A 26083-nucleotide genomic window follows, 5' to 3' on the forward strand; every position below is an offset into this window, starting at 1 on the left:
TCCAAAACAACAGAGTCAACCTCCTCCTCTCCACACAAGTCCCCAGGAGGTTCTGCAGACACTAGCTCTACCACATGGGAATGGCGGAAATGACCTCTGGGGCCAGAGAGCCAGGAAGAGGGAAGTTTAGCCTCTGCCAATGGGAGAGGACAACGTGGAGGACCTGGAGGTGGGAGTCAGGAGAAGGCAAGAAAGGCGAGTTCCCTCTGCTCCCCTCCCCCTGCCCCCATGGCTCATGTCTTAAATAAACTCTGTCCCACTGCTAATTATTAATAATAGCTATCATTTATTGAGCATGTACTATGTGTTAAGCTATTTACAAGCAATATTTTATTAATCCTCCAGAGAGGTATGTATTTATTAGTCCTATTTTACAGATGAGGAAACTGAGGCATGGGGAAGGAAGTTAAGCATCTTGCCCAACCAAAGTCCCACAGTTCCTGCGATCCAAACCCAGCCCTGACTCCAGGTCATCCAGTTTCAGGAGCTCTGCCAGCTACTCCAGGAAGGGTCAGGGCCAAGGCAGCCTCATCCAGGTTCCTGCAGTGAGCCCTTCCCTGTGCTGCCAGGGGCTCCTCATAAATACCAGTCAGAGGCCTTCTGACCAGCCCCAGAGGACCTCCTCTCTCCTGGGCCGTGTGGCCTTAGGAAAGTCATTGTTTAACTGTTCCCTGAGCCTCACTTGTAGAATACAGCTTTAGCTGCCACCAAGGGGGCATCATGGTCAATGAATCCGGAGTCCCCACTTACAAAACCTGCCCAGAAGAATCCCTGAGGACTAGTCAGGGACCTCTGCATCCTTAATGCAAATTAAGGGGTGGATCTCTGAACTCTGCATAACTTCCCTGGTTTGCATCCTGTCTCTGGAGGATGGGAGGAGGCAGCGGGGTGGTTTGGCCAAGTGAGGCTGTGAAAGTCGTGGCTATGAACTGAAGCCTTTGTTAAGGCCTCTGACATGCAGGAACTCGGCGAGAACTGGAGACGATGTCCTGGAGAATAGGGAACAGGGGCAAGAATGGGGTGAGGCAGACACTGCAGGAATCATTCTGGGTGGGCCAGACCCTCAGGAGGCAGCGCAGGCCTGAGCTGGAGCTCAGAGAGGCCTCCCCAGGCTCACATATCTGCAGGGGAGCAGTGCTGGGGTCTGAGGCCAGGCTGAGCGAAGGCCAGGCGGACAAGGAGGACTAGCATGGGCAGCTGCCACCTGGGGCTGTCTCATCAGCCAGTCGCCCCGGAGCTGGCAGGCCTGAGGCAGTGAGACCATCAGAGAAGCTGTAGAGCCTGGAGCCAAAGGCCCCTGGGCCCAGCCACACTTGGCCAGCAGAGGCCAGATGTCTGACTCGTGTCCTTGAGCATTTTCCCTGTGCCAGCACCTCATGCAAACCATCCTCATGACCACCCTGTGAGGCAGGTCCGTGTGCCCCATTTCCCACATGGGGAAAGTGAGGCACAGAGAGCTACACAGTTTGTTCAAAGTCACACAGCCAGAAAGTGACAAAGCTGGGGCTGGAATTCAGTCGGGCTTGACTCCAAATCCCTGCTCTAAACCACTGTGCTACCCGACCTCCAGAGAGGGGAGTGGCCACCCTCTCCAGGTTACAAAGCGTGAGATCTGGCAGGGAGGAAGGGCCTTCGGCCTTCCATTTGGAGCTGGAGAATGCCTTGGGAAGGCGCCAAGCCCCCTGCACCTCCCACCTGAGAAGGCAGCTCTGGGCCGGGGTGAGGTGTGGCCAGCAGGCAGGCCCGCGCTGTCCAGGAGGAGCTGTCCAGGGAGCAGGCGGCAGTGATGCGCAGCGGGAGATGGGCTGCCCTGCACCTGGGGCCCCATGCCTGCTCCGCTGTGGTGTCGCGTTACGGCCAGCTCGGCGCTTCCCCAGTCACGCCACATTTAGCATTGCCGAGTGAGCAGGCGCCAGTACATCAAGAAGGGGTGCTGGGGACTCTTGAAGGGGCGGGAGAGCTTCCCACCAGGCCCCCACCTGGACCCTGGCTTCTAGCCCCTCCACCACTGATCCGCTATGGGACTTTAGGCAAATTGCCTCCCCTCCTTTTCCCTGTTACCCCCTCTGTCAAATGAGGTTTATTGATGGTTTATTCAGCAAAGAGGTGCCAACCCCAGTCTGGGTGCCACAGGGCCGAGAAGGCCACCTCTCCCTCCCAGAGCTCCAGAAGGAGCGTGGCCTGGGATCAGCACAGCCACCCTGCTCTGGCTTGAGGGGGTCTTGGGTAGAAGGGGTGAGTGTTTATTAATTTTTTTATTTATCCAAAAAATAAATAAAAATAAAAGCAAAAATACAAAAAATAGTTAGGCGTGGTAGCATAAGTCTGTAATCCCAGCTAGTCTTTTTTACATTTTCATTTATTTTTATTTATTTTTGAGATGGAGTTTCACTCTTGTTGCCCAGGCTGGAGTGCAATGGCGTGATCTCAGCTCACTTCAACCTCCACCTCCCAAGTTCAAGAGATTCTGCCTCAGCCTCCCAAGTAGCCTGGATTACAGGCACCTGTCACCATGCCTGGCTAATTTTTTGTATTTTTAGTAGGGACAGGGTTTCTCAGTGTTGGTCAGGCTAGTTTTGAACTCCAGATCTCAGGTGATCTGCCCGCCTCCCAAAGTGCTGGGATTACAGGTGTGAGCCACTGTGCCCAGCCACAGCTATTCCGGAAGCTGAAGCAGGAGAATTGCTTGAACTCAGGTGGCGGAGGTTGCAGTGAGCCGAGATGACGCCACTGCACTCCAGCCTGGGTGACAGATTGAAACTCCGTCTCAAAAAAAAAAAGTGAGCCACACTCACAATGGTATTCATAATGAGAGCTGGCATTTACGGGGCACTGACTGCACCAGGCATTGTGCTGACTGATCTCTGCACGTGATTTTGTTTGACACAACCTCCGTGTGAGGTACGGCCTGTCACTCTCCCAGTTAGATGGTGATGCTGAAGTTCAGAGAGCTTTGCTGGCACAGCCTGTGGGGAAGGGCCAACCCCGGCTTTGAGGCCTGAGTCCTCTGAAGCACTCCACTGTGTGAAGGACAGGTTCCCCTATGACTGCAGAAGGTCTGAGCAGAAAAAGCCCTCAGATATCATGGACCAAGCTCCTAGGTCTTCATGGGGAGACTGAAGCTCGGAAAGGGGCAGTGGCCTGCACAAAGTCACAGGTTAGAGTTTGGAGGACACGGGTGGAACAGCACTGACCAGGTGCTGCAGTGTGGGTGTCAACATCTTCAGGGCTCACTAGGCTCACAGGCCAGGCAACCAGGGGCCTTTGGGTCCCCAGTTGCACACTGTGGTCATGTCGCCAGGGTGACCTGAGAGTCACTGCAGGATTGCTGTGGGCCAGCTCACCTGCTCACACGGGCTTACTCCCACCCCAAGCGTGAGTCTGACCCACGCACCAGCTCACCCTCCCCTCAGGAAGGACCCATAGACTTGCCCAGTCACTGAATGGAGACCACCTGCTTGCGGTCACCTGCGGTGTCACTGTGGACACCAGAGACTGATCTTGAGAAGCCAGAGGCAGGGCCCAGCCAGGAGCCAGGGTCTCACCGATCAGTCTCTGCAGCTGCAGGCTGAGATCAGCCAAGCCCTTCCCAGGCCTCCTACCTGGATGATCTGCCCTTTCTCCACAGGCGACCGCGCTCTCTGCTCCACTTTTCCAGAATGTTTCTCTCTCTCTCTCTCTCTCTCTCTTTCTCTCTCACATTAGTTGGCTGACTGGAGGCAGGGTCCCAGCCCAGGGATGGGGTGGGGGCGGAGGTGGCGAGCCTGGGTTGGTCACCCCTGGACACTGGTCCTCACTCTCATGGCAGACGGCTTTCTTTGAGCCCAGGACTGGGTGATGGTGTCGCTGCCCCCGCTGCAGTCTGACATCACGCTGCCGGGCCCCACCAGACTGGAGGGCGAGCGCCAAGGGGACCTCATGCAAGCGCCAGGCCTCCCCGACTCCCCCACCACACAGAGTGTAAGTATGTGGCATCCGGCCTGGGTTCAGGCCAAGGCCTGTGGCTGCACAGGCAGCAGGTGGACCAGTTACCTCACCCCCCCAGGGACCTCCCAGGGTCTGTCTTGTCCCTTCCACCAGCAAACAAGTCCTCAGTGGCCCTGGGATCCAGAGGAGTCAGTCTGGGCCTGTCCCAGGGCAGGGCTGTGAGCCCCATCAAACTTGGGGTGCCCCAGGTTTCAGGGTAGGGTGCCCTCATGAAATTGGGGCTCCCAAGGGCAGGCTATGTCTTCTCCACCATTTAGGGTCTCCCCAGAGCTCAGCCATGGATCCCTTTACCCAGAACAGAGCAGGGTCCCAGCAGGTGCCCAGGCCTGGTTCAGCCTCCACTCACAAGCTGTCTGCCCTCTGTCTGCCCAGAAGCATGCCGGCTTCAGCTGCTCGCCGTTTGTGCCCGATGGACCTCCAGAGACGACACCCTCCCTGCCTCCACACAGCCCCCGCATTGCATCACCAGGCCCTGAGCAAGTCCAGGGCCACTGCCCAGCCGGCCCCAGCCCGGGTCCCTTCCGGCTCTCACCCTCAGACAAGTATCCTGGCTTTGGCTTCGAGGAGCCCCCAGCAAGCAGCCCCGGGCGATTCCTCAAGGGCAGCCACGTGCCCTTCCACCCGTATAAGCGGCCTTTCCCTGAGGACGTCTTCCCCGAGGCCGAGACCACCCTGGCCCTCGATGGACACTCCTTTAAGACCCCAGGGTCCCTGGAAGCCTTCGAGGAGATCCCCGTGGACGTGGCAGAGGCTGAGGCCTTCCTGCCTGGCTTCTCTGGAGAGGCATGGTGTAACGGGCTCTCCTACCCCAGCCAGGAGCACAGCCCGCAAGTCCTGGTGAGTACTAGTGGCCAGCGAGTGCCCCATGTCCCTGCTGTGCGGATTCCTGGCAGCCTAGAGTCTTCTGAGACCAAAGTCCCACCTTCTCTTTGCAGACCTTGCCTCTCAAGACCAGAGAGTTGGGCCCCAGGTCAGCTGGGGAGGGGGTGCTGGCCTGGCCAGCATGGAGTCGGGCAGGTGGGGGAGGCAGGTCAGGCTAAAGAAGCTGGCGGCTTCCCAGAGGCTCCTGAGTCAGGATTCCTCTGTGTGACTTCTCTCTGTTTAAGTGTCAAGAATCTCCAGCCAGACCTACACTCCCATATGCAAATGTGACAAGAAAAACACATTCCAGAGGCCAAGAGAGAGGGTTTGGGAGGAGCCACCGGACAGTTTTTCCCTCCCCAGCCTTAGCATACAGGATTGAGAGAGGACTTAAGCCTTCCAGAGGGACCCTTCTGGCCCCATTCTGTGCCCGGAGTGGGGCCTGGGTGTATTCCTAGAAATACCTTGGAAGGTTAACATGCCCTTCCATAGCCTGACCTCCACAAGCTGTGTGACCTTGGGCAAGTCTTAACCTCTCTGAGCCTCATCTGAAAAGTAAGGTTAACAGTACCTGTCTCAAGGGATTGCTGCTTAGGGAAGAGAAGAGCTAAAGGGAGCTTTGCCCCCTGCTCCCCAGCTCCGGTTTGGAGGTCCCCGAGGCAGTGACTGAGTGGCGCAGGCTCGGCGGTGCCTACTCCACATGCCCCTCACCTCTTGCTGTCAAATAGGCCTCCATTCCAGCCCCAAGCCACCCCAACAAAGGCTTGGAAGGAAGATGGAGAAGACAGTTGGGCACCTACCAGGTGTGGCCAAGACAGGACTTTATTCTGGCCCTTTGATGGCTTCTTCTCACGTCCCTTAAACAGGACCACAACCCGCAGACAGGGCACCACCCTCTCAGCTACAGCCCCCAAACCACTCATTAACAGCTCCCAATCATTCTGCTGGGTGCTTTCTTTCACGTGCCCTCATTTAATCCCCTCGATCACGCTCTGGAAAGTTCCCACCATTCCCATATGGCAGATGAGGAAACTGAGGCTCATAGAGGCCAAGTGACTTGCCAAGGTGTCTCCTAGCCTGCAAACGGGGAGGCTGAGATTGAGTTCACACCCTGACCCTCCCACACATGGAGAAGAGCTTGAGACACAGCTATCCGTCCACTTGCCAGGTGACCTTGGCATATTGCTTCCCCTCTTTGGGCTCAGCCCCGTCATCTGTCAAATGAAGGGCTTGGACACAAGTGCTCTTGGCCCTTCTAGGCCTGAGATTCTATGATTATGGCAATCTCTGCATCAACAACCCCAGGGCACACCCAGAGAGAAGTCACAGCTGATTTGCCCCTCTGGGCCCAGATGCCGGTTTCCCAAGGCCCCTGGTAACTCCAGGAAGCGCCATCCGCCTCCTGCAGGGCTTGTCCACCTTCCAGGGCCTGGCTGCATACCCTCCTGTCCCTACTCACGGGAGAGCTCTGTACTAGGCAGGCCCTGGGGACCCCATGCCGACCTCGAATGCATGGGAAGGCAAGAGTCAACACCACCGTAGCAGCAGCTGCAGGCTCCCCGTGCCCAACGTGAGAGCCTTCGCAGGGCTCACGCAGACCAGCAACCACGTAGATTCCCGGGAGCAGGGAGCAAAAGCTCTGCGTCAGGGATGGCCGGGAGTCAAAGCGGAGAGGAGTTACTAGCCCCATCCAGAGAGCCTGCTGGAGCTTCCTAAGGCTGTACAGAAGAGGAGAGAGAAGGGACCCAGGGCCACAGCTGGGCCAGCCTGTCTGGCCACTACCCATGCTCCCCTCACCACGGCTCCTCAGGGGGAGTTCTGGAGCTGTGGCCTTTTCCTAGTGTTCTTTGCACACCTGCTCTGAGAGTCTGAGGCCTCTGAGTCAGGCATGTCAAGTGAGGTCAGCACCGCACCCTGGTGCTATTCTGGGAGATCCCTGTCCCCACCCCAGCACAAGTCTCCCCGACTTCTCGGGACAACCCAGCCTCAGCCTCTCCCCTGCAGTGAGGTGAGGGGTAGGGACTGCTGTCACTTCCAGCCCCGACTGTACCACTAAATTGCTGAGTTCCCTTGGAAAAATCCCTGCCGTTCTCTGTTTTCTGTGTGTCCAGGAATAAGCTGTCGGGGAGGAAGAATAGGGGTTGCTTTTCTGTAAGGTTCAAGACACAGGAAAGAGGAAGGGAGAAAATAAGGCCTAACCTAGTCATCTGCTTTCTCTTCCAGCAGGGTTCAGAGGTCAAGGTCAAGCCCCCAGTTCTGGATAGTAGTTCTGGGATGTTCTGCTACCAGCCTCCCTTGCAGCATATGTACTGCTCCTCCCAGCCCCCCTTCCACCAGGTGGGTCTCGGGCAGGTAGGCCTGCTTTCCCCGGGTCTCAGGATATTGAGTGTGTGTGTGTGTTTGTGTGGTGTGTGTGTGTGTCTGTGTGAGGGCATATGTACACCTAGATGGGCAGGTAAGGGCATCAGGGCCCTGAACCTTAGGCTGGGCCACGGCAGGTGGTGGGGAGTGGTTAATGGGAAGAGAAGCAATTGCCCTCATCTGGGGTGGGCTTGCCTGAGTCCCTGGCGGGGCCTAAGAGGCCTCAGATAAGAGTGTGGGACTAGGCCGGGCGCGGTGGCTCACGCTTGTAATCCCAGCACTTTGGGAGGCCGAGGTGGGTGGATCACGAGGTCAAGAGATCAAGACCATCCTGGTCAACACGGTGAAACCCCGTCTCTACTAAAAACACAAAAAATCAGCTGGGCATGGTGGCGCGTGCCTGTAATCCCAGCGACCCAGGAGGCTGAGGCAGGAGAATTGCCTGAACCCAGGAGGCGGAGGTTGCGGTGAGCCGAGATTGCGCCATTGCACTCCAGCCTGGGTAACAAGAGCGAAACTCCGTCTCCAAAAAAAAAAGAGTGTGGGACTGAGATGGAGGCAGGGCTGCGAAGGGAACCAGAAATGAGGGAAGGAGGAGAGCTGCCCCAGACAGAGAGAGGGGCAGAGAGAAGAGGGGTGTGTGGTGTGAAACACAGGCTGAGCAGGGCTTCTGTATAGGTCAGCCACCATCTTGCTATATGACCTTGGCCCCCAACTTCTATTAGCCTAGAGAGGATGGGCACCCAGTGTGGGCTTAGGGGACCTTCCCACCCGGAGGACTCCAAGTCCCCATCATCTTCAGCCCTTTCCTCCTTTCCCAGCTTCAGCTCCTCCCAAGTGTACAGGATGCCAAGTAATTGCCCCACACTGGCATGGGATGGAGGAGTTTTAAAGGAGAAAGAAAAGAGCTGCAGAGCAGCCAGGCAGCTCCCAGGAGTCACCAGGCAAGACGGAGCAAGTGGCTGCCCAGCGCCCAGCTCCATCCACCTGCAGCCTGGCACCGAGACAGGCCCTGCCTGTGGAGCAGGTTCTCCGCCCAGCTCTGTGGCTCTGGCCCTGATCTCAGCCGAGCCAGGGACGAAGGCAGGGGAGAGGGGCTGGGTCAGACCGCCTGCTTTGTGGGGAAAAGAAAGAGATGGAGAGAAGCAAAGAGAGGGCATGGCAGGACGTCCTCCCTGCTGTGGGAGGCCTGGGGGAACGACCAAAGCTATCCTGAGGCTCATGGTCTGACCCAGGTTAGAGGATGTCCCCAAGGCAGGAACAGAGATTGAGCCACAGAAGGACTAAGGGGCCACCAGACCTTTCATGATCTCACCATGCCTGGCCCTGCTTTGATGCCCTCTGCAGTCTGCAGTCTGCACCCCCTCTCAACAAGATGGCCGCACCCAGGGCTTTATGGAGCCTGGACAGAGGGTGACTCAGGCACTAAGTGTCTCTTGGGTGACCTGGAAAGAGCTCTTCAGCCTGGAGCAGCTGGGGGAGTCAGAGTCTCCTGCCCCCATCCCCCATAAAACACCATCCCTGGCACCGCAGCCACTCCCTTTGCCGTAAAACCACCTCCCACCCCCATCTGCCCACTACCATGACCGGCCCTTTCAAAGAGCCACTGAAACTCATAAAAGTGGCAGTGCCCAGCAAACGCCCAGGCTGGACATCCCACTTCCGGCCCAGCTGCTCTGGGGAGATGCACGAGTGCCAGGAGCACTTCCTGGAAGAGGGCAGGAGCCGAGGGCTCCATACTCTCCTGGCAGGGTCCCATCACCATGGCAACCAGAGGATCGAAGGCTGAGAGGAAGGAGCTGGAGGAGGGGGGCTTTAAGGCCTCTGAGATGCTAAATTATAGGGTGTGAATCTCCTTACAGCCCCTCAGATAGCTCTGTGTTGGGGATGATGGAGTCCATGACCTGGGCCTGAGCGCCTTCTCTGGTTGTATATAAATGGGGGAGGGGAGCCCTCCTGGGAAAGGCTGGGTACCGTGGCAATCACTCTGCCCCCTTTGACATCCTCAGTACTCACCAGGGGGCGGCAGCTACCCAGTACCTTACCTGGGCTCCTCACACTATCCGTACCAGCGGATGGCACCCCAGGCCAGCACCGATGGGCACCAGCCTCTCTTCCCAAAACCCATCTACTCCTACAGGTACATTTCCCACACTCTGGGGGTGGGAGGAGGAGGGGGTGAGAGGGCCCCTGGGAGCACTGAGGCATGGAATCCTCTGGGTCTACGAGTAATGGCAGCAGGTGGAAGTCATACCAGGGGGCTTCCAGAGGATGCTGGAGAAAGGGTTCCTGCATGAAGGCAGGGGCATAGACTGGATCACCTCTGACCCTTTGTCTGCACCTAGGGAGTCATGTCTGTGACTTGACTTAGCAGATACTGGTGCCCTGGAGTGAGCCTGCCAAGGTCTCACCTCCTAGGGCCCAGGGCCTGGATCTGAGAGTTTAGGGGAGATGCTTGCTGCCTTCCCTCTCCTTCCCCAGAAACAGAGAGAAGCCCCCCTCAAAGCTCTACTGGAAGGAAATGGGGTGAGGCCTCCAGCTGTGATTCAGCTATCCACCATCTGCCAGATCTGGTGGGACTTCTCTGGGGCCGGGCTCTTCAGTGTCAGCAGACCCAGCCTGTCTGGGAGACCCTTCCATCTGTCCTTTCACCCAACCAACAGTGGCACTTGACTACATGTGTGTTAGGCCCTACATGGGATCGTGTCATCAGCTAGTGTGAGCCCAGGGGAAGGGAGAGGAACTTAAACATCAGCCAGGAGTGCAGAGAAGGGCTTTGTGAGAGGCAGAGTAATTCACTGAAAGAAGCACACGCAGGCCTTGAAGTCCAGCAGAAACGAGTTCAAGACCAGACTCTGGAATTGACTCACGTGAAACCTCAGGGAAGTTACTTAATCTCTCTGAGCCTCTGTTTATTCCTCTTTTTAAGAAAATGTCAGGCTTTGGGGGCAGGGGGCTAGGGGAGGGATAGCATTAGGAGACACACCTAATTTAGATGACGGGTTGATGGGTGCGGCAAACCACCATGGCACCTGTATACCTATGTAACAAGCCTGCAAGTTCTGCACATGTACCCCAGAACTTTAAGTATAATTCAAAAAATTAAAATATAAGACTTACAAGATTCAAAAGATAAAGAAATGTGAGGGCTTGGGGTAGCAGTTCAGGCTGTTGGACAGACTGTGTAAGAGAATGTAGGTGCCATGCTTGGTACATTGCAGGGGCTCAAGAAACCTTCGTTCCCTCCCTACTCTCCAACGTTCATGCAGTTGGCTGAGGACTGACTAGTAATGACAGCTTCCATTTAATGAGTGCCTTCTATGTGGCAGGCAGTCTTTAATCCTCACAACTCTGAGATAGCTGTGACTTTCTTCACTTCAAAGTTGAGGAAACTGAGGCTCGGAGAGGGCAAGGTATTCACCCAAGGTCACACAGCTAGCGAGTAACTAAGCCAGGATGGCCACCCAGATTTCTCAGATTCCACAAGACCTTCGTGCATCTGTAATTCCTGACTCCCGTGTCCATTTCAACGGACAGTTTCTCATTCCCCTCCAACTCCAACCCCATTAAGCCTCTCACCAGGGGTGCCAGGCTCGGAGTGGGCTTAGGACCCAGTCAGAGGTTCAGACTCTCAGGGGCTTTCTCTGTCTTCAGCATCCTCATCTTCATGGCCCTTAAGAACAGTAAAACCGGGAGCCTTCCCGTCAGCGAGATCTACAATTTTATGACGGAGCACTTTCCTTACTTCAAGGTGAGCCCAAGGTTCCCCCAACCCCACCACCCCCCAAGTCCTGTACAAGCCAGGCCTCTCAGAGCCAGAGGATGCAGTCTGGAGGTGGGAGAAGAATTAGAATGAAGGCCAGGAGAAGGCTTACCCCCACCAGGCTTTCCCTTGCCTCCACCTCAAAAGGACGGAGTTCCTGCAAAAGGGGCTCCGTGTAGGGAACAGAGAGCCCACGTGGCTCGTGCAAGGTTGTACAGCAGGCCGGAAGTGGACATGTTAGCACCGATAGCCCTCAGGGAGCATCCTCCTACCCCAAGTGGGGAGAGAAAGTTGGAGAAGAAATGAGACACTGTCGCTACCCCAACCCCTGGGATGCCGGGGGGCTGGAGGAGCTGGTCAGCCATGGTGACTGTGTCGTCGGGGCTGAAGAAGCCATTGCCTTCCAAGGTGAGATTAGGATCTGACTCTGTGGGTGGTAGGCTCAGCTGCCGTCCTGCCAGAAAGTGGGGTGTGGGCTACCCAGTTTTTGAGTGTCCCAGGCTGGCTTACCTGACTCTCCCCCAACCCCTTGGGCAGAATCTCATTTCTATCAACCACAGAAGGGGCTTCTTACCCAACTCCCTCTCTACAGGCAGGACAGAGGCTCTTCTCCCAGGGTGGACAAATGCACCTGAGAGAGTAATCCATTCCCCTAAGGTCACACAGTAGATGGGATCAGTTACTGGATCAAGCTTCTAGGCTTTGCACACTTCTCTCTGCATTCCCCCAGCCCCTTGGGCACAGACCCCTTCTCCTGGGGTGGGCACGGGGGAGACCGGAGATTGTGTGTGAAGAGTGCCTTCTCCAAGCCCTGGTAGACACAAATCTCATCTGCTCCCCAGGCAGTGGGCAGTTGCTGAGACCCAGGTGATCCAGAACTCAACTCCACCTGCCAGGGGGTGATTCCTGCCCCCACCATCTATGGTCCTGACTGGGGATAATTTGAGGCTTGATGTTCAAACAAGTTTATCCTGCTGGGCTGCCATCAGACGGAGAGTGGGCACGATTGCTGGAGTGGTCTGGCCAGGGGTGGAAAAATGTGGCAATCCACCAGAGGTTCTGGGAGGGAAGGAGGGAGGCGAGTCGCCCCTGGAATTCAAGAAGCATCAAAGCCTGAATTCAGGGTTGCCCCCCAGACCCTAGCAGCTCAGGGGGCTAAAGTCTCCCTAACCCCTAAAGCTTTTGGAGGGTCTTCTAGGGTTTTGAGGGGCCAGGGCACAGAGAGGGAAAAGGCAAGGCCCTACCCCAACTCCTCTCAGCCCTCCTTCCCCACCAACTCCTGGCCTGGCCCCCGGCCCCTCCCTGCATCTCATCTTCCTGGCTTGATTATTTTTCCTGGGAGCCGTGTAATCCCTGTTTTATGGGGCTGAGGAGTGAAGAGGTCTAACAGCTTTTTGTTCCCTTTGCTTCTAGTTGTTGTTTTTAGCCACTTGCATCACTCCCTCACTCCCGAGTTCACATTTGATCTCAGAGAGAAAGCATCTGTGAGGATGGGAGGGGCCCCAGATGGTGAGGCAGGCCCTATGGGGTGACCTGGGCAGGGCCCTTACCTGGGGGACAGAGTTGGAGGCTGAGCTCTGTCACTGACTCCTTGTGTGATCCAGGGCTAAGTCCTTTATTGTCTGGACCTCAGTTTCCCAGTCTGTAAAATGGGCCAGATCAGTTGGCACATAGATTCCTTCTGACTCTGACAGCTCCCCTCTGATCCACCTAAGGAAATTCCTTAGTTCAAAGATTCCCCTCCTCATTCCATCTCTCACTTTCCATTTGAAGATCGTTTTTCTGGGCAAGGATGACTGGACCCCAGAGTGGGCAGCACTCATGCCCAAGGCAGCTGCTGTGGGCGTCCCACGGCTCCATGAGTCAGGGATGTGGGACTGGGGAAGTGTTCAGCCACTGGACATAATTGTTAGTGCTGACTATCCCTATTCCAAACAGGAAGTGGCTGGGGTGGGGGATGCCCTAGCATCCCAAAGTCAGTTTTATGGGACCATAAAAGGCCCGAATGCCCATAACTCTACCCATGGGGCAACATGGCCTTGACTCCTAGTGGAGACTGTCGTGGGGATCGAAGGTGAGCCCCTAGTTGGCTGGTCTGGTGGCTCTAGAATCCTCCCTACTGACTTGGGGGTCATCTCAACCAGCTCCTACCCCAGGCCAGCTGCCCCCAAGAAAGGCTGCATCAGGTCCTGCCAGCCACTTGGAGTGATGCTAGCATTAGGGCCCGGTTCTGCTGGGCATGATTCGGCTTGGCTGCTCCCTGAGGCAAGTGAGCTGGGAGGAAGGAGTGGCTGCCCCTCATTAAGCAGAAACTTCGGAATGAAATGGGGAGGTGCCAGGGAATTAAGGCAAAGGAATCCAACTGGCCAGAGTGAGTGCCATACCAACAGTCAGCCCTTGCTGGGCTCAGGGCTGTCACAGAGCCTGGAACAGAGCTGGAGGTGGGCGGGCAGGGGGCCCACTGGCACTCCCGCCCCCGCCTCTCACCCAACTGAGTCAGCCTAATGGTTTTTACAACCCTCCCTGGGCACAATTACCGCACTAGTGGCATGACCAGACCTCCTAATGGGTGTTTATTCTGTTGGCACGAGCAACCCCCCACCGCCTGAGGGCTGGCCTCCCCACCAGGGCACGCCCCCGGGCACACTCATGCAAACACACACCCACACATCACACAATCATGGCTACCCACACTCACACCCAGAGAGACTTTCTCACACACGGCCATCCTCACACTCGAGGAATTCATGGACCCATACCCAGGAGACCTTGCTCACGCCAGGTAGACACACTTAGAGACGTGTGCACATGCTCATTCGCACTGTCCCTTCGTGTACCAAACCCACATAGACACGCAAACATATGTGCAATGCGCACACCGCACACACCCAAACACTCACCAACCTCGGCCATCTCTTTTCTCCCAAGTTAGCCCCAGAGGGGATAAGGCAGACCCGGGAAAGGAGCATTCCTCCCTAATTCCTGCTTCTAAAGCCAGCCAGGAGACCTCAGAGTTGTGAGACCCCCTTCCACAGAGGGGTCCGAGCACAGGCCTGGAGACCCAGTAGGGAGCAGCCCAGCTTCAGATGGAAGAGTGTCATGGGCCAGAGGTCTCTAGTGCCCACCAGCCCTGGCTTTCTGAATCACCTTGACAGTCCTCTGAAGCGTCAAGCAGGATGGGGTGGGATGAAGGCAGATTGGAGATGAAAGTAACTTGCGGTCAAGGTTCCTGCTCATCCCTCCCCCATCACCAAAGGGGACCAAGCAAGGGCTGGGTGCCAAGGAAGACATCAAGCCCCAGAGTAGGTGGCAGCTCTGTGCCCAGAGGGGCCACAGGAGTGTTCTAGAACCCAGACCTGAAGCCCGCTCTGGCTCCCTGCCCCCGGCCTGAATGCTTGTCTTGCTCTGCTCCGGCAGACAGCGCCTGATGGCTGGAAGAATTCTGTCCGCCATAATCTGTCTCTCAACAAGTGCTTCGAGAAGGTGGAGAACAAATCAGGAAGCTCATCCCGCAAGGGCTGCCTGTGGGCCCTCAATCCAGCCAAGATCGACAAGATGCAGGAGGAGCTGCAGAAGTGGAAGAGGAAAGATCCCATCGCTGTGCGCAAAAGCATGGCCAAGCCAGGTGAGGCCGTGCGGCCGTGCGAGGGAGGGTCACGGGCACCCAAGAGCCAAAAAAAAAGAGAATCGGAGAGTGAGGCAAAGCTCTGAGTGAGGGTTCCAGGCTGGGAAGGGCCGTGGAGGAGGGAGGTCTCATGGTGCTCTTTCTCTCTTGGGCCTTTCAGAAGAGCTGGACAGCCTCATTGGCGACAAGAGGGAAAAGCTGGGCTCCCCGCTCCTGGGCTGTCCACCCCCTGGGCTGGCAGGCTCAGGCCCCATCCGGCCCCTGGCACCCCCAGCTGGCCTCTCCCCGCCGCTGCACTCACTCCACCCAGCTCCAGGTCCCATTCCTGGCAAGAACCCCCTGCAGGACCTACTTGGGCACGCACCCTCCTGCTATGGGCAGACTTACCTGCACCTCTCACCAGGCCTGGCCCCTCCTGGACCACCACAGCCACTGTTCCCACAGCCGGATGGGCATCTTGAGCTGCGGGCCCAGCCAGGCACCCCCAAGGACTCGCCTCTGCCTGCCCACACCCCACCCAGCCACAGCGCCAAGCTGCTGGCCGAGCCTTCCCCAGCCAGGACCGACACCCTACTGCCAGATGGAGACCTTGGCACTGACCTGGATGCCATCAACCCCTCTCTCACCGACTTTGACTTCCAGGGTGAGCTTGGGGTGGGAAAGGGAAGTGGGACAGGACTGGAAAGGTGGACCTCGCAGGGTGATTCGCCCTCTCCAAATCTCCAGGCTACAGCCTGCAAGTGGCTGGGTTTTTGGTAGACTGAAGCAGAGGAGGCCGGACATGGCAGAGAGAGCTTCCCGCTTGCTCTCTGCCATCCAGAGAATGGAGCAAGAGGGATGTCCTTGCCCCTGTATCTCTCCTTCTGGTGCCCCAAACATGGTCCAACTGACATCATCAAACCACTCTTGGCCAGGCGCACTGGCTCACACCTATAATCCCGGCACTCTGGGAGGCTGAGGCAGCTGGATCACCTTAGGTCAGGAGTTCAAGAGCAGCCTGGCCACTATGGTGAAACCCTGTCTCCACTAAAAATTACAAAAATTAGCTGGGCATGGTGGCAGGCGCCTGTAATCCCAGCTACTCGGGAGGCTGAGGCTGGAGAATCGCTTGAACCCGGAGGCGGAGGTTACAGTGAGCCAAGATTGCATCACTGCACTCCAGCCTGGGTGGCAGAGCGAGACTCCACCTCAAAAACAAACAAAACACACTCTCAGGATAGGCTGCAAACGGCTCCATGTTCTATTCCACACTCGACTGTGAGTGATCAGTAGTCTGAACATTCTCAGAAGCATTTGCATTTTATCAGCATTCATCTTTTAAAGCAGAAGGAAAGAGACTCTACCCTAGAGGAGTAGGAGGCCTCAGAGCTGGGCAAGTCCTAGAGAGATGTGGAGATATGAGTGTGGGGAGGGTTCGACCCATTCCACTCCATCCTGGCGGCTCTGTCTCTGCAGATGGCCAAGCCCACCCATTCCCATCTAAATTCTAGCGCGCCCCAGGCCCTGGTACTGGCCACGGGAGGTTTGGAGCGAAATGATGACCCAGGCCCCACACTCTCTGTGTTCCCAGGTCTGGGGGACATTTACAAGCTGATGGAGGCCCCTGTCCTCAGAGAGCTCCCAACCTGATGGGGAGGCAGCTCGGGTTTGGGAAGCTATTGTTAGAAAAGTGCACATAGACCCTCAGCCCAGTCCAGGAGTGGGGAGCAGGGCTCCCTCAGCCTCAGAGGAAGCTACAGATATGTGGGATGCATTTACTTGAGCCCCTGCTAGATATCAGGCATCAGGCTGGCTGCTCTCCATGTGCCTTCTCATCTGGGCCTGGAGGTACGGGGATTACTAAACCTACTTCATTGAAGCACACAGAGACTTGAGAACTTACTCTAGGTCCCTTAGCTAGAAAGAGGGAGAGTTGGGATTGGAACCCAGGCAGCCAAATCCAATCCAGGTTTAGTCAGGCCCTCTCTCTCCAGAGCCTGCAGCCTGGATACCCACTGCAGGAGCCCCAGGCCCTGGCCAGCCATGATGCGAGTCCCATGGCACAGGTGGCAGCACTGTTTGCTCTCAGACTCAGGTGTGGGTCCTGGCTCTGCTCCCATTCCCTGGGCCCTGCAGTGGAGGAGACCCAGGGAGCCATGCCTATCCATCCCATTAGGTCCAGAGTACACTGCTGGAAGCACCTTGGTCTGGGCTGCAAATCTCCCAAATCCTTGGGAGACTGGGCAAGAGCCAGGGTTAACTCCTGAGTGCATAACATTGGCATCCATGCTGCCAGCAGGCATCAATCCCTCCCCAATTCCCACCCCCCAAAAAGAACCACAGAGGTCATCTAGATTGACGGTCTTCAAGTTGTTATACACGCGAGGAGGAATCTGAGGCTTAGAGAGTTCAGCAACTACCTGGGGCCACACAGCTAGTGCCAGGGTCTGTTCCCAGCACATGTCACCCTCATCCCCTGCTCCCTGCAGCATGTGAGAGCTGACAGGGAGGAGTGGGCAGACAGGGCTCCATCAGTGCCTCCCAGTGACACCTGTTCTCTCCTTCCCCATCTCCTCCAACTAGGAAACCTGTGGGAACAGTTGAAGGATGACAGCTTGGCCCTCGACCCCCTGGTACTGGTGACCTCATCCCCAACATCATCTTCAATGCCGCCACCTCAGCCACCACCCCACTGCTTCCCCCCTGGGTCCTGTCTGGCAGAGACAGGCAGTGGGGCAGGTGACTTGGCACCCCCGGGCAGTGGGAGCTCCGGGGCACTGGGTGACCTGCACCTCACCACCCTCTACTCTGCCTTTATGGAGCTGGAGCCCACACCCCCCACGGCCCCTGCAGGACCCGCTGTGTACCTCAGCCCCAGCTCCAAGCCCATGGCTCTGGCATGAGCTGTGCCTAGCATCGCCAGCTCCAGTGTTTGCCTGGTCTGGAAGTCCTGGCTGGCCGCCCGTATCGGGCTCACCTTAAAGGTCAAGGAAGAAAAATACTGCCTGTCCCCTATGCCACTAAAGCAACGTGTGTGTTAGCTGGCAGGTGGGGGCACAGAAGACACCACCTGGGGTGCTGCCCCTCACACATTTCTGCCACATGGTGGCCCAGCTCCACACCAAGGGCCCCCGAAGAGCAAGTGTGTGGGCAAGAAGAAAATGCACTGTCCCTAGCTCACACTCATCCACACTTAAGCCCTCGTGCACACTCATACACAGTTATTCAGAGGTACCCCCACCCATGTGCCTAACAGCCAGAGGAACCAACATTACATCACTTAGAGCCCAGTGCCCAGTTTCCGGGGCAAGTGAGAGCTGAGGGCTTTGCTTACCAAAAGCTCAGGGCCCCTGCCAGGCCGAAGATCCCCCGAGAACCGCATTATGACATCCACATGCTCTGCAGGCCTGGCCCCTCATCATGTCCTTTCCCAGAAGCCCCCTGTATTTATTCCCCAATCTTTGTCCCAACTCCCAGCCTGAAGGAGAAGATTGAGAGCTCCTCCCTGGGTTGTCTATGGCCCCCCCTTAGGGGCTGCAGATTGGCAGCACCTGCTCAGCCAGGTTCTACCCATTCTTAGTACACGCTCTGTCCAGCCTCCCCCAGGGTGACACACAGGAGGGGCAACTTCTACCCGGGGACCAAACTGAGCCCAATTCCGAAGCAGTGTTTGGAAAAGCCCTTGCCCTCGGAAACTTGAACTCGCCCTTTTCCCCCAGTCCCGGGTGCAGGAAGGGCCCCCTCCTGGTCACCACAATCTCACTCCTCCTCCAGAAAGAAAAGTCCACGTAGTTTAGTTCCCAGCTTCACTCTGCTAACGATGGTTCAACTTACAGTTTTTCAATTTTAAGATGGTGCAAAAGCAATACACATTCAGTGTGTTCCTCGACTTAGGATGGAGTTACATCCAGTAAACCCATCGGAAATTGAAACATCCTAAGTCAAAAACCACTTTTGATTTACCATGTTTCCCCGCTCAGGATGGGTTTCTCTGGTTTCAGCCCCATCCTGAGTTGAGGAGCACCTGTTAGTTACTTACAACTGTCTCAGGCAACCCGGGCATTCGGGGGAAAGCCTGGCGCAGGGTGGCAGGGAAGCACCCATGCCAAGCACCCCCGCTTTGACTGCCTGGCAGACCGAGGGTGCCCAGGAAACACAAGGGATACCCGTGGAGCTGTGGGGTGTGGTCCAGGTGCCTGCCATGAGCCTGACCCCACCAAGGGGAAACCTCAGCCCATCTTGGACCTGGGAGTGACAAGAACTTCCACCCCCAGGTTGGCCCCAGGCTCATAGGAGGCATAAGCAGATCCCTCGATGGCTTGTCATTGTCCCCGTCCTGTAACAATAAAGCAAGTGCCTTGTGGTCTCACTACTGAGCCTTCATTTCTGGCCCTCTCTCCCTAAGAAAAAGGGCCAGGCCACACTGATGACAAATGCCCTGGGCCTGTGGCGTCCCTGCCACCCACACCCAGAACTGGGAAGTTTCTAATTCAAGGAGTGAGGCATCCAAGAAAACTTCTTGACCCACTGGGGAGGCTGAGGAGCAGGTGGGCGAGGCTTCTTCCCAGGAGAACTTCCAAAGAGATGTAGGGAAGAGGCTGCCCTGCCCAGAGGAACAGAGAGGATGCCCTCCCCAAGACCCCTTGCCTCTGAAGTCTGCCCACTCCCCTTTGGCACCCCCATCTCCTCACACAAGGAGTCGTCGCTGCCCCACCCAGGCTGTGCCTTTCTGCTTCCAGTCTGTCCCTGGCCGAAAGAGATGCCAAGTGATTTGGGGCCCTGAGTTCCACAGGTGACAAAACAGAGCATACCCTGGTGCTGTGGGCACTGCTAGTCCTGGAGAGTGGTCTCTGGAGGGTCAGGGGCTCACTCAGTCCCACTTCAGACTCACCCCCCAAGTGTCACCTCCAGGTGGGGTTGGCGTCCCTGCAGCACTGTCTCAAGAGAGATGGGGCAGATGTGGAAGCCAAAAGCACACACATGAACTCCAGGTCCCAGAGCAGCCACAGGTGGGGCTTCTGCTTAGAAAGCTCTTCTGTGAAGGGTGAAGGCCGGGCACAGTGGCTCACGCCTGTAATCCCAGCACTTTGGGAGGCCAAGGCGGGTGGATTACCTGAGGTCGGGAGTTCGAGACCAGCCTGGCCAACATGGTGAAAACTTGCTTCTGCTAAAAATACAAAAATTAGCTGAGTGCAGTGTTGGGCACCTTTAATCCCAGCTACTCGAGAGGCTGAGGGAGGAGAATTGCTTGAACTTGGGAGGTGGAAGTTGCAGTGAGCCGAGATCACGCCACTGCACTCCAGCCTGGGTGAGAGAGCAAGACTCTGTCCCAAAAAAAACAAAGCTCTTCTTGGGGCCAGGCCTGGGGAGCCAGCCAACACCTACCTCCAAGAGGACAGGTCTGCAAAAGACCCCATAATAGAACCCCACCTAGCTAGCACCCTCCCCAGCAGAGGCTGGAAGGCTAGATGCAGGGCTGGAGGGCTGAGGTAGGCTAGGGAGTGGGGAAGGCATGGCCAGTGCCTCAAGGGGACGGCCCACCTGCCCCAGCCTGGCCCTGGCTGTGTAGGAAGCAGGTGCAGATAGCTTGATTCTAGGTTTTATTGCCAGATATTCGGTTTTTCACTCATATCTGGCAGGCAGGGCCTCTTGGCTCTCTGCCAAGCCCTCAGGCCATGCTGCACCCCAGCTCTGTCCAACCCTGGGCCTGTGTCTTGAAGACACCCAGGACCCCAAACACAGGATAAATGTTTCCTGGGAGAATCCCATCAGGACCCACTTGTTTGCTTCGGGTTCTGAGACTCAGGGACCTCGGATAAACCTGTCTTAGATCCCCAGGCTGGACCATCTCCTCTAGGGGGACTTCGGTCAGGCCTATGTCCAGTGGGTCCATTCAGCACACTTGTGTGTGAGCTGCCCCTGATGTCAGGTAGCAACCAGGTAGGACTTGGGTTTAGTGTTGTGTGTGTGTGAGTGAGAGAGAGAGAGAGAGAGAAAGGGTGTGTGTGTGTGTGTGTGGTGTCCAGGCCATCAGACTTTTTTAGCTTGGTCTCAGTTCCACCCTGAAATGACCCCACGCTCTCCCACTCATATGCTGCCACCTACTGGCCACCCCACACCAATCATTTAGCCATTATTAGAGTGAGCAACCATCTTTTTCATTTTATTTTTCTAAGTAGATAGGCCGTCTCGCTGTGTTGCCCAGGTTGGTTTTGAACTCCTGAGCTCAAGTGATCCTCCCACCTCGACCTCTGTTAGGTACTGGGATTGCAAGGTGTGGGCCACCGCACCACCCACCTGATGTTTATACTTTTTGTAGAGGTAGGAGGGTCTTACTATGTTGCCCAGGCTGGCCTTAAACTTCTAGGCTCAAGCAACGCCCCCTCCTTGGCCTCCCTAAGTGCTGGGATTACAGGCATGAGCCACCATCCCTGGCCAGGGTGAGCAACAATTTGTCTGAATGGATGCAGGGTCTGCAAGTCCCCTATGTGGAGGGAATTAGTCCTTTTGCTCACATAATCTAAATGTGAGAGATCTCAAACTGATTAGAATTCCCAGATCCAGGAACCTGCACGAAAAAATTACATCTTCATTTTCTCTCATCTTTACCTGAAATCCAGCATTTCCCTCCATTATGAATGTCAGCAATAAATCACAAATCACACTAGCATTGGCAATACCTGTGACTTTTGTCATTAGAAAGCACAGGTATTTTCAAATTATAGATAGTACAGAATATGTATAAATATATACACATGCACACACATATACACACACATACAGTAATTTGTCACTTAACCACAGAGATATGTTCTGAGAAATGTGTCCTTAGGCAATTTTGTCATAGAGTGTACTGACTCAAACCTAGGTAGCAGAGCCCAGGCTATATGCAATAGCCCTATTGCTCCTAGGCTGCGTATCTGTACGGCCTATTAGTGTGCTGAATACCGCAGGCAATTGTAACAGAATGCCTATGTGTGTTTCTACAACACATAGAAAAGGTACAGTAAAAAATACGGTATTGGCTGGGTGCAGTGGCTCACGCCTGTAATTTCAGCACTTTGGGAGGCCAAGGCAGGTGGATCACGAGGTCAGGAGTTAAGACACCAGAGTGGCCAACATAGTGAAACCCTGTCTCTACTAAAAATATAAAAATTTTGTGTGTGTGGTGGGATGTGCCTGTAGTCCCAGCTACTGGGGAGACTGAGGCAGGAGACTCACTTGAACCTGGGAGGCAGAGGTTGCAGTGAACCAAGATCATGCCACTGAACTCCAGTCTGGGCAACAGAGCAAGACTCTGTCTCAAAGAAAAAAAAATACAAAAAATTAGCCAGGCGTGGTGGCACACGCCTGTAATCCCAGCTACTTGGGAGGCTGAGACAGGAGAATTCTTGAACCTAGGAGGCAGAGGTTGCAGTGAGCCGAGATTGCACCACTGCACTCCAGCCTGGGCAACACAGCAAGACTCCATCTCAAAAAAAAAAAATACAGTATTATAATTTTATGTGACCACCATCATATACGCAGTCTCTCATGACAGAAACATTGCTATGCGGTGTATGATTGCAGATACACACGCACACATACACAAACACACACACACACATACAGTCATCTCACAGTGGTTCCAGGACCTCCCATAAATTCCGAAATCCATGAATGTGCAAGTAAGTCCCTGATATGAAATGGTGGCATATTTGCATATAACCTACACACAAACTCCCATATATTCTAAATCATCCCTTGATTACTTATAATACCTAAGACAATGTAAATGCTGTGTAAATAGTTGTTATACTGTATTGTTTAAGGCATAATGACAAAACAAAGGTCTGAATATATTCGGTACAGACGTTTTTGATCCACAGCTGGTTGAATTCACAGATGCGGAACCCATGGCCAATTGTATATAGTTTGTTTTTTGTTTGTTTTTGTTTTGTTTTGTTTGAGACAGAGTCTCACTCTGCCACCAGGCTGGAGTGCAGTAGAGTGATGTCAGCTCACTACAACCTCCACCTACCAGGTTCAAGTGATTCTCTTGCCTCAGCCTCCCAAGTAGCTGGGACTACAGGTGCGCACCACCACGCCCAGCTAATTTTTGTATTTTAGTAAAGACAGAGTTTCACCATGTTGGCTAGGATGGTTTCAATCTCGACATTGTGATCCACCCACCTTGGCCTCCCAAAGTGCTGGGATTACAGGCGTGAGCCACTGCGCCTTGCTGTATATAGTTTTTAATACATAAAATAAATAGGATAATAATATATTTTATGTTCCTAAAATCCTTTTATTGCCCATAGGCTTTAGCAGACTGACAACAAGAGAGTCTGTGGCACGTAGAGAAGTAGAGTAAGGGCCTGGGCCAGCACCAAGGTGGGAGGATCACTTGAGCCCAGGATTTTGAGACCAGCCTGGGCAACATGGCAAAACCCTATCTCTACAAAAATTTAGCTGAGTGTGATGGCACGTGCAGCTTCCTGTAGTCTCAGCTACTTGGGAGGCTGAGGTAAGAGGATTGCTTGGGCCCAGGGGTTTGAGGCTGCAGTGAGCCGTGATTGCGCCACTGCACTCCAGCCTGGCCAACAGAGTGAGACCCTGACTCAACGACAACAACAACGAAAAAAGGTAGTGTTCTCACTTTAGTTGCCAGATGGTGGGGAAGTGGAGGGTGACTCCAGGGGAGGGGCCAGGCTAGGCGGCCTGGGACAGCAGCTCTTTAATAGCTGGAAGGGAAGATCTCAATATTTTAACCACTGGTTTGGCAGTCCCAGTGAGCACGCTGTAGGCCAGCCCAGGAAGGCATGAGCTGTGGGTTTCCCTGTAGTGCTTGGGCTTTCCTGCTCCAGCCAGGGACAGGATTCTCATGACACCCCTAAAGAGTCAATGCAGGCCAGCCGTGGTGGCTTACACCTGTAATCCCAGCACTTTGGGAGGCTGAGGCAGGCAGATCACCTGAGGTCAGGAGTTCAAGACCACCCTGGCCAACATGGTGACACACCGTCTCTACAAAAATACAAAAATTAGCTGGGCATGGTGGCAGGTGCCTGTAATCCCAGCTATTCAGGAGACTGGGGCAGGAGAAGAATCGCTTGAACCCGGGAGGCAGAGGTTGCAGTGAGCTGAGATCATGCCATTGCTCTAGAGCCTGGACAATGGAGTGAGATCCATCTCAAAAAAAAAAAAAGAAAGCAAAAATGACTGACCCATTTCAGAGACAAAAGAGAATTCCCCCTTCAAGGTCAACAGCTCACCAACATCAGAGCTGAGACTAGCCCCACCTCCACCCTGTCTTCCTCCTTCTCCTGCCCAGGGAGCCTCTAGGTTCCTAGGGACAGTGCTAGGAACTAACTGCAGTAAGACGTACCATTTGCAAATAGGACTAGTACCAGAGGCATGAAGACTTAAAGGAAGGCATGGGGCCACGGCTTTCCCCTACCTAGGGTCCTCCAAGCCCAAGGGACGTGGACCTCTTTTCAAGATGAGTGCCAACTGGATGCATCTTCCCTTCCAGCTGTTAAAGAGCTGTTTCAGAGATGAGAACCTCAGGATAGGGACCCTCCTCTCTGAAGGTGGAAGTGCAGCAGTCCCAGTCTAGACCCTCAACCTGGTTCTACTTGGCAGCAGCAGTGGGCAGAACTATTAACAGGATGGTGGGAAAAGGTCTTCTTCCTTGCTATAGCCTCTCTGCAGACGTGTGACCCAATAAACTACAACAGCAAAACCAGCCGTATAGGGTACTTCCGTACCATACAGCCTCATCTGCAAACAAATCCCTCCCCTCCATATTCTTATCCACGTTCTCCTTCTTTACCTTTGTGGCAACTGATGGTTCCTGCCCACGTGCTTTGTGATGAATTCTTTCCTCCAAAACATGGTCCTGCTCGCACCTCCCTGGAGGCTCACTCCTCCTATCTCCATTGGTTCCTTTCCTTCCGCCCTGCTCTCAAATACTGGCCTTCCCCAAGGTGATACATTCTCATTCAGGGACCCTCAACTGGGGGATGGGGATTCTTGTAATAACATTGTTTGGGAGAGTCCCAGTAATTGCAGGACATTTGGCATTCCTGTCCCCTGCTCACTAAATAACCACAGTGTCAGTGGAGGACCCCATGATCTCAGCCACCATCAAAGCTTCAGCAATCACCTTGTGGTCAATGGCTTCTACAATCACCGCCTCCAGCCCTTATTCCCCTCCTGGTCTCAGGGCCTGTCTTTCCTGTCTTCTGGTCATTTCCCTCATGCCCCAGCATGTCTCAATCTGAGGTCATCATCTCCCACTAGCATCTCCCCTGATCCAACCTGCATTCCCAAGCCCAGTGATGGCACCCCTAGCTGCCCTAGCACCCAGGCCACAAAGCAGGCAGTCAGCCTCGCCTCCTCCCTCTCTCCAACCCACTCATCCAATCAGCCACCAGTCCTTGGGATTTCACCTCTTAAAAATATCAATTTCATCTGTTTCTCTCCATCTCTGAGGACACTGATCTAATTCAGGTTCTCTTTCTCTCTCACCAGATTCCTGCAGTACCCTCCTCATCCTCACTGCCCCCTGCCCTTAGTATGGTCGTGCATGGAGCCAGACTGCCTGGATTCAACTACTGCCTCTGCCACTTCGTAGCTGTGCAATATTGGCTAGGCGCAGTAACCTCACTGGGCCCACATCTTCTGTAAAATAGGCATAATAGTGGCTTCCTCAGAAATGACCGTGTTTTATGAGTTAACACATGTAGAGCACCCAGTCCCGGGCCCGGCACTCAGTAAATCTTGGCCATTATTAGTCTCATTCTTTCCAATCCACCCTTCACTCAGCAGCCAAAGATAATCTGACCAGGTCATGCCCACTTAATCCTCCTCAGGTGTTCCCCACCTCTCGGAAGGCCCACTCCTGAGGTTCTGCAGATGTCTTCCTTTCACATTACATTCACTCTTGAAGACACCTAGGCTCACGCTCATAGTCCTAGCACTTTGTGAGGCCCAAGGCAGGAGGATCCCTTGAACCCAGGAGTTTGAGACCACCTTGGGCAACATAGGAAGACCCCATCTCAAATAAATAAATACACCTGACAAATCTTGCCTCTGAGCCTTAGCTTATGCTGTTCCCTGTGCCTAAGCACTCTTTCCATCTCTTCCCATCACAAGTACCTGCTCCAGTGCTGCCTCCTCTAAAACTCCCCTCCAGAACCCTCCACACAGAACGACTCTGTTGCTCTCCATGTACCCAGTCTTTTTTTTTTTTTTTTGGCTAGGGACGAGTATGTGTTCCTTGTGTTTCACTCATTTCAGAATTCCCAGAATTCAGTGCAGATCCTAGCCCCACCGCCTGCTCCCAGTAAGAGCTTCACAGAATCAAGCTGAATTCCAGCACTTCTGGGCCTCCTAGGGCCAGAGCTCCTCAGCCCAGAGGGTGGGTCAGCTCCGGGCAGATCCGGAGGGCCTGGAACTGTAGGGTATAGGGTGTGCTCTCTGCCCACCTCAGTTCCTTAATTTCCTCCATGAAGGAGCCCCCTCCT

At 54.9% G+C, this 26083-nt stretch overlaps 1 protein-coding gene across 3 annotated transcripts in view; it reads left to right on the forward strand.

Moving 5' to 3' along the window:
* The window catches only part of FOXN1 (forkhead box N1), a 31457-nt gene extending 12512 nt beyond the window's left edge, over nt 1-18945 (forward strand). For 2 of the 3 annotated variants that reach the window (XM_037743284.1, XM_037743285.1), the window contains exons 2-9: nt 3829-3960; nt 4360-4824; nt 7072-7185; nt 9219-9349; nt 10864-10960; nt 14390-14597; nt 14758-15240; nt 17160-18945. In XM_037743284.1, coding sequence (XP_037599212.1) covers nt 3838-3960; nt 4360-4824; nt 7072-7185; nt 9219-9349; nt 10864-10960; nt 14390-14597; nt 14758-15240; nt 17160-17479 — 1941 coding nt within the window. In that variant the 5' untranslated portion in view covers nt 3829-3837 and the 3' untranslated portion in view covers nt 17480-18945. The remainder of the gene's footprint in view (nt 1-3828; nt 3961-4359; nt 4825-7071; nt 7186-9218; nt 9350-10863; nt 10961-14389; nt 14598-14757; nt 15241-17159) is intronic. The other variant, XM_017542089.2, reaches the window with a different exon arrangement.
* Nucleotides 18946-26083: the final 7138 nt, after the last annotated feature.

The sequence above is a fragment of the Cebus imitator genome, unplaced genomic scaffold (genome assembly GCF_001604975.1).
Source record: "Cebus imitator isolate Cc_AM_T3 unplaced genomic scaffold, Cebus_imitator-1.0 Scaffold140, whole genome shotgun sequence".
NCBI classification, from domain to species: Eukaryota; Metazoa; Chordata; class Mammalia; order Primates; family Cebidae; genus Cebus; species Cebus imitator.